Raw genomic sequence first — 8,617 nt, 5'->3', positions numbered from 1 at the left:
TATTCTCGAATTCTGAATATGAATTCCCGAATGAAGAATAAATATTCTCGAATTCTGAATATGAATTCCCGAATGAAGAATAAATATTCTCGAATCCTGAATATGAATTCCCGAATGAGGGATAAATATTCTCAAATTCCCGAATGAGGAATTCATATTCTCGAATTATGAATATGAATTCCCGAATGAGCAATATGAATTCTCAAATCTCGAATATGAATTCCCCAAATCATGAATATTGATTCTCACCTGGGAAATACACATTTTCGGATAAAAAAATATGGCACACAACAAAACAATATTCGTGTGAGGGAAATTAATAAATAAGAAATAATTGGATAATTGATCCATACTTGCGCACAATGGTGCTGATCGACATAATCCTGATAGCATGAAAAACGTTGAAAAACGAAGAAAAGTTATTGAAAAAACAGGAGTGGGAAAAAAAAATTATCTCTACCAAAAAAAAAAAATAAATAATCATGAAAAAAAAAATTAGCAATATTTTTTGTGATGGACAAAAAAACGATCTAAATTATAAACAATCGGTGTTATTGTTGGGGGTGGAGTAGAGTGCAGTATATTGGTTAATTCAGGTACATCAATCCGGGTCAGGAGACATATAGGATAGGGGTCAGCAAGGTGAAAGCGAACGAGAAATTATTGTTTTGTTCGAGTGTGGAATCGACACGTCACGGGGAATTCCTCAATCCCCCACTCATTCGAGGAAAAACCGGAACTGCGGATTTAATTTATTATTAACCTTCCACTTTCTGCTGGCATTAATGGATCCACTTTTTTTTTTGCTTAATCATTGCATCGAGCGGAGAACACGACGGAATTTAATGACTCGCGGGAATTCCGAGGCTCGGGAATTTTCAATTTCACGGGGTACACGAGTCGTGTCTGGAAAATCCCGGGAAATTTTCATTACATTATTTATCAGGACGAGACAAACGTGTGGGGCGTTTTTTTTAGTTGATATTGTGGGAATTCCTTCGGGAATTCTCAGGAAAAATCGCGGTACTGTGTTATGATCGCTATAAAGTGCCAGCGAAATGGTCCTTGGATTTATTGAATGGAGGAATTAAATTGTTATAAACTTACGGGAATTCGGGGTGTTGTCGAAGGGATAACTGGCTACTAGGGCACCACCGTGCAAACTTCCTGAGATCACGAACTGTATTTTCGACACCCATTCCTTCACAGCCTCTGTCTCCAGCTGTGTCTTCTTATTATTTTGCTTGAAGTAGTCGGGGAAATTGCGGTTGAGGTCGAAACCACGGGCGTTGTATCTGAAATTCCGGAGTTTCGATCCAATTATTTGAGGGGTATGGAAAATAGTTCTCAGTTGGTCCTTTTGTGAATAAATTTCAGTTACAATTTCACTTCAACGCGTTTCTGGGCACTGATCTATTGAAATTATCACTTATTTCGTGGAATTCTCTGAATTAATATTTTTACTATTGAATGAAATAATGTTTATTTTTTTAATCAGCGTGAAAATGTTTGCGATTTAGCCATTATATAATAATTTATAATCATTATCAGTTTCTACGATGATTCTCTAATTTTTATGATTTTAAAAATATCGATTCGAATTTCGAGATATTTCGAAAATTTCGAGATATCCCGATATATTTCGAGAATTTCTAGAATTTCGAGATTTTCGAGATATTTCGATAAATTCGATAATTTCGAGATATCCCGATATAATTCGAGATATTTCGAGAATTTCGAGAATTTCAAAATTCTCGAATTATCGACTTCCCCTCAAAAAAAAAATTCTAAAAAATCGATATCTGCGGGTCGATTTAATTATGAAAACTTTTCGATCTGAGATGACACTATAATTACCACAAGTAATAATACCCTCGATAATAATACATCAACCCACCGTCCTTGACTGCCCTCGCAGAATCCTTCCTTGGACACTTCGAAACCATCCGGATTCATCGAAGGTAGAATATGAATTCTCGTATTGTCCAACAGCCACGTGATGTACGGATCACTTCCATATTTCGTAACTAATAACTGTCAAAAGGCAATCAAGTATTACGCAATCCGGTAATTTTCTCGATTTTTTTCCGTGAAAAAAAAAAACGAAAAAGAGGGAGGGGACAAAGTATTATTCACGGATAACTGATTCTCCATTCGTTTCCGGTCATCTTCATTATTTAAAAAGCTAATTACATTAACAACTCCAACACCAAACAAAAACTTAAACTTTCACCTTTTTTCTTTCACCCATAATTCCTGTCCCAAATAATTTAAACTACCTGTAATTATTTATTTATTATTGTCTTCACGTTTCAGATGATAGATTTTAAATGAAATATTCATAATGAAATGCTCGAGGATTGTTATTGCTATTTTTTAGTTAAACAATATCGGATTCTGGGGCAAAATGTCGAGAAGAAAACGTGATTGCGATAATTAATAATGATGGAATGTTGACCTGTGGAAAAATTGGTATTTACCCACTGAACAACTGCCCTAGATAATTTTTTTTTTTATTCATTTGCTGTGGCGGGAGGTACGACATTCCTCTCAATAATTTAAAAACAAACTCACGTGAATGAGGTGGAGCATGAGCTCTCGTCCGACGGCCTCATTGCCATGGATATTAGCGACGTATTTAACGTCAGGTTTACCGATCATGTGCTCATAAGGTGAAGACGATACCACCATCACCCACAAATTTCGTCCTGAAAATTTAAATAAACAATTCAATAATAACACTCTGAGATACAAATTTTCAGTAAAAAAATTAATTCTCATCACTAGTCCATTCACTCGAGAATTATTTACTCATTTATTCATTAATTTCCGTATGTACCTGGTTAATTTTCAATTGCAATAATAATATCGCCCTCGGAGATGATTCCGTTGATGACAGGTTTGAGTGAATTCTCTCGGTAATTAGGAAGATGAAAAAAATCTTGGAAATTTTTCAAATAAAAATATTCGAATTGAATAACCATCGGAGGAGTTCACTCAAGGTCATACCCATCATAATCATCCTCGAGAGCAACATGATCATGATAATTAAAACCTAATGAGGATGGTCTCTAGATAATTCGGCTGGATAAATACGGAATTCGAAACGTAAATATATCTCTCAACAAAATAAATATTAATGAATACAGAGATACAATAACTCGAAAAAGAATTCGGTGGCTTATAGGAAGGTTGATCCTCCCCATCAGCAACTCCACCATAACTCACCTCAAATGAATATTCGTCAAAGATCCATTTTTTTCTCAGTCAAGTTGATAATTTTTTTCATCACCACCGTTAGACCGAATTGAGAGTGAATCGGCGAAAAATTACACAAATACCCAACAATGTAGAGGAAAATCAGAGCATAATGAATATCTAGGGTCTTCATCAAGGGAGCAGGAGATATATTCTTAATTGTTCATACCTTGGAAGGATTTTCCAATAGAATACAAGGCAGTGAGATTGTGAAAGCGCAGCGATGTTGCCCGAAGAAAGCGACTCATCTGCTCGTAATTATGATATTTGAAATCGATTCCGTATGGCTCATCAAATATCGAATAACGAGAATTGTAATGTCTCGCCAGTTCTCCATCACTCAGGGTTTCTGGGCCAATTGCACTGGTGCACGATTGTGTCACCATGGACGACAGCCACAGGACTATTCCCAACACCAGCATTTTAATATCCTGCAAACAGACGATTTCATCATCCTCTAGGTGGAATTCAATAAATATAACATTATAAAATCGGTAATCGAATTATTCAAATAATAGTTCAATACTATTTTTTATTATTCCGTCTTCCGAGGCAGACCCGGAAGTCAACGTTTCGATTATTATTCTAGGTTATTACGCCCTTCTGATAATTAATTTGTAAGGATTAGTGTAATTAAATATCATTTCATTAAGATCATCTATTTGATTTACAACATGCATCGTGATTTATCTGGGGTGTAATTATTTATAAGACTGTAATTAATTCTCGACGGGAAGAGTCAATTATCTTCCGCCATTTTAGGGGCGCTGTGCCATTAAAATGGCGGAAAAACGCGGGAATTTTTTTATTCAATTGTATTATCATTGAATTTAAGTGGTAATTATTTATCAACGTGGAATTAGTTGAATTAATTATTTATTAGAAATGGGGGATTTATTAAAAATGGAGGATTTATAAAAAAATGGAGGATTTATTTTAAAAATGGAGAATTTATTTGAAATGGAGAATTTTTTTTTTTAATGGAGAATTTATAAAAATGGAGGATTTATTTAAAAAATGAAGAATTTATTTAAAAAATGGAGAATTTATTTTATAAATGGAGAATTTATAAAAAATGGAGAATCATTGAATACTTGAGAAGAATATATTTTCTTTCTCGTGTCAAAAAAATGACAGGTTGAGTACCACTTGTAGGGGACCGTTAGGTGCGGTATAAATCCCGTTTTTAAACCTCTGGTCGTCGAAATCCCAAACACGTATGCAAATAAAGAATGTCGAGGAGAAGGTATGACCGAATTTTTTCATTATTAATTGGATAACTAGCGAACGGACGAGCCCCTCCCTAAATTCAATTACTTCAATTAATCCCAATATCTCGATAAATCTGTAAAATCGTAACATTTTCTCAAAAATCTAGTTAATTCAATTTTTTTCATTTTGTTTCTCTCATTTTTGCGGAATGCACTGGAAAAATAGAATAAAAATTTCAGATTTATTTTATCGGGTTAATATACCGTAATTCAGGGTAATTAGACAGAAAAAAAAAATTCTGACGTACAAATATCGAAATCAGGAATCGCTTAGGATCGATATCGGAACGATTTGATGGATCGACCTCGAAATGGTGATAAATTTTTGGATTTCGATGGCTCTAGGGCAATTACGCGGTTGGACCTCCACTTTTGGTAATTTTTACCCCCAGGATGAAGAGGAAAAAATTATGCAAGTGATTTATGAGTTCTTGAGTCGTTTGGCAGACAATTTTCACCGGAAAATTCGCTGTCATTGGAATGTGAAAAGACTTTGGAGGAGAGCCAGTACTCGATTTTCTAATGGAATAATGAGGAACTGAGTGTTAAGAGGCTTCTTAAATAATAAATACCATGAGTTTCCCATTTTTCGGGGAATCCCGTCTTCTGGAAATTTATTTGAGGGATATTGTGCCCCTTTTTCATTCAAATCTCATCGCAAAAATGCAAACACTCGTCGATCATTTTGAGGGGATGTTCGTCTGTTGTTATGGAAATATATTTAAATCATGTTGAAATCCATCCAGATTTCTCTCCTTCGTAAATCATTTATCATCGCATTCTTTCGCTGAATAAACAGCGACTCCATGTTTAACCTAGTTCGGTAAAAAAAATTCGGAGAAAATGTTGCGGATCGATGTTTTGTAATTTAAAAAATTGTAGATTCTAGTCGATATTAATTTCTCGGGAGTAGAGGAATTATTTGCCGAGGGTAGACTCGGGATGATAACGATCCCACGACTGAATTCATGAAAGAAAAAAAATCCCAGAAAATTTCGATTTTCTGATTTGATCAATCGATCTTTTAATCGATAGAATAATCGAGGATTGAGACAGAAATAAATACGATTGGACCGATATCAAGATGTAAATCCTTAAAATTAATAAAAACTATCTGATAGTCATGACGATCACGCCTTTCCTATTGGCTTTCACATTTTGGCGCGAAACCGTCGTAATTCAAATGTCTCTTTGCCGATTTGGCGTTGATATTCGTGGTTGAAATTTTTTTTGTCGCCCTTTTGGCACGATAAAATGGTATTCCATTGGGGGGAAGATGGGGGGAAGATGGGGGAAGGTGGGGGGAAGATGGGGAGAAGATGGGGAGAAAAAGACACTTGGGAGTCTGATAAAACTGACGGTTCAAACTGGGTCACCCGCCTGTACCCAACGATCGAACGAATATCGATACTCTTTCAACCGATTTTCTGGTTTAAGCGTTTTTACCCCGTCCGCTGTTTTTCCAGGTGTTTTCCACTCCTCGGGGGCTCTATGATATTCAACTTTATGTCCCCAACGGGATCTCTCGAGCGTTCAAATGTAATCCGGGGGAACATTCAAATGAAGACGATTCCCATTTATTCCACTTTTTCTCTTTCGACGCAAATCATTTTCTTTTTCTCTTGGGGATCAAAGTAATGCCTTGTACCGACTGATTACTTGGGGAAAAAATAAATAGTTTCTAACCAGCGAGTCGAGAAAGTCGCTGTCATCCATGCAGGAAAATTTTCCTGGGCTTTTACCGATTTTTTTATTTTCATTCATAGATTTTTTTTTCTAACAAAATGTTCAACGAATATTTTTACTTAAAAAATTTAATTCATATTTCTAGGTCTCAAAGTTAAAAAAAGGAAATGTCGCGGGGTTTTAATTCTCAAAAATGTGCGCGGGAATCGAAAATTTGAAATTTTGAAATTTTGAAATTTTGAAATTATGAAAAATGATAATTTCTATTTGAGTTACATTTTTTTAGTAATTCTTTTGAAAAAAGGGGGATTTTAAATTGTTAGAAATTTCGGGGGATGATTTTTTTTTGGCGGGAAAAGTTTATTTGAAAGTCTCTCGCGGTTTTTGGTAAATTCAATGAACAGAAATAATCGAAATAATTTAATTAATAAATCGAAGACGAAGGGTGAAGGTCCCACATGAATGATAAAAGTACTGTTATTGTTTTATTATATTAAACTAGGTGTTTTATAAAGGCAATTCAAGCATGAACAATTGGGTCACGGGCTCCAAGTCGCTTTTGTTCCTTCGGGGAAATCGGCACACCGATTATCCGATTCTAATTCTCACAGTAACAATAACACATACGATTTAATGATATCGAGATTAAATTTCCGCCACCATTCCTCAATTTCCCTGTGCCAATCGATAAATCGAACAACCGAAAATCCCACGAGAGCTTGAAAAACCCACGATAATCTCCCGCATAATCTATTCAAAACCAAAAATTTTCCCAAAAAAAATCAAAACCAAAAATTTTTCAAAAAAAAATTAAAAAGCAAAAATTTTCCTAAAAAAAAATTCAAAACCAAAAATTATCCCAAAAAAAATTAAAAACTCGCGCGTCGCCCCATTTTTTCCAAACCAAAAAATACTTCTAAAAACAACAAATCAATTACCGTAATTAATTCTCCCAGCTCCTCTCCTCGTTTCCCGCGGTATCACCACACAAATCCTCGAACAATCGAAATATCTCGAAACAAATGTTCAATAATCGAACGATAACTTTATCACACGCGCACTCGATTTTCCACCAGCGATTTAAATGAAAAATCAAATGAAAAATAATTAAATAATTTATCACATCAACATAGCAAAATGAATATTCAATTTTTCTTTGGACGGATGCGATTCAGCGATGAGATCGAGACTGGAGAAAAAAAATAAAGAAAATTCCGTGTGGCATTCGCCACGTTTGGAGTGCGCGCGTCGACAGAGCTTATACTCTGGTGAGACCGAGACCCCAACGTAGAAAATTCAGATTGTCCCCTTTCCCTCTTTCCCCTTCCCTTTTTCCCCTCTCCACCTCGCCCCCACCCCATTCAGCCCTCACCCCTAGCTTAACCCCCCTTCCGCCGTTTCAACCAACCCCTTCATTCCTCCCGCCCCCATTACCCACTCTCATCACCACAAAATTTCCCCCTCCCCGATCTTTCATCTATAAATTGCATTCCCTCCCAGGCCCTCATACTTCACTGTGGAACCACAGGACGACGTTACCACCACCATCACTCAAAAATTCGTAAATAATTAAATAAATTTTTTTATTTCAACTATCCCCTCATCTACAGTTGAAGGTTTTTTTTTTTTTTGAGTTTATACTGTCATGGTAAATCTGGTAATCACTCAGTAAATACTACCCTCAGAGTTTTTAATGCAAATATTTTTTTTTTGTTACGAAATATTAAATAATATAATATTATTTAATATTTTTTATATTAATAATATATAATTGAGTGGTAATTACTTGCTGGAGGGAATGATATTAATCGATTAGTCCTGAATTATCTCGAGTAATTATTATTTCCTCAGTCCTCAAGATCGAGAGTATTAATTAATCTTCAATCGTCTTTTCCTTGGTTTAATTTTTATACCAGAAAAATGACGGAATAGCAATCGTTTTTGTGGGGGTAAATTGCAAGCGTGGGGTGGGAAAAACTCTGAGGGAAGTACTTGAATTATTAAAATGTGTCACGATGGAATGGAATTTTAAGTCTTCTCGGCTGATGATTTTTTTTTCAGTAGTTTGGACTGAGTGGGAGGAGGATGAAGAGCACACTTGGGGAACTTCCATTATTCTCTTCAAGCTCTTCGACACACTGTCCTTTGTTGCTCCCTTGACAAAGACCCTAGATATTCACATTATGCTCTGCTTTTCCTCTACATTGTTGGGTATCTGTGTCATTTTTCGCCGATTCACTCTCAATTCGGTCTAACGGTGGTGATGAAAAAAATTATCAACTTGACTGAGAAAAAAATGGATCTTTGACGAATATTCATTTGAGGTGAGTTATGGTGGAGTTGCTGATGGGGAGGATCAACCTTCCTATAAGCCACCGAATTCTTTTTCGAATTATTGTATC

General features: G+C 35.5%; 1 protein-coding gene across 3 annotated transcripts in view; it reads right to left on the bottom strand.

Moving 5' to 3' along the window:
• LOC105270050 (carboxypeptidase M) overlaps positions 1-7,480 on the bottom strand; it is a 12,886-nt gene extending 5,406 nt beyond the window's left edge. For all 3 annotated transcript variants that reach the window (XM_011310728.1, XM_011310729.1, XM_011310730.1), the window contains exons 1-5: positions 7,154-7,480; positions 3,428-3,689; positions 2,575-2,708; positions 1,898-2,034; positions 1,108-1,295 (exon numbers count right to left, since the gene is read on the bottom strand). In XM_011310728.1, coding sequence (XP_011309030.1) covers positions 1,108-1,295; positions 1,898-2,034; positions 2,575-2,708; positions 3,428-3,680 — 712 coding nt within the window. In that variant the 5' untranslated portion in view covers positions 3,681-3,689; positions 7,154-7,480. The remainder of the gene's footprint in view (positions 1-1,107; positions 1,296-1,897; positions 2,035-2,574; positions 2,709-3,427; positions 3,690-7,153) is intronic.
• Between the last annotated feature and the right edge of the window lie 1,137 nt (positions 7,481-8,617).

This window comes from Fopius arisanus, unplaced genomic scaffold, assembly GCF_000806365.1.
Source record: "Fopius arisanus strain USDA-PBARC FA_bdor unplaced genomic scaffold, ASM80636v1 scaffold00077, whole genome shotgun sequence".
NCBI lineage: Eukaryota > Metazoa > Arthropoda > Insecta > Hymenoptera > Braconidae > Fopius > Fopius arisanus.
The sequence above is the reverse complement of the archived record's forward strand: the minus strand, read 5'-3'. Positions and strand labels throughout refer to the sequence as shown.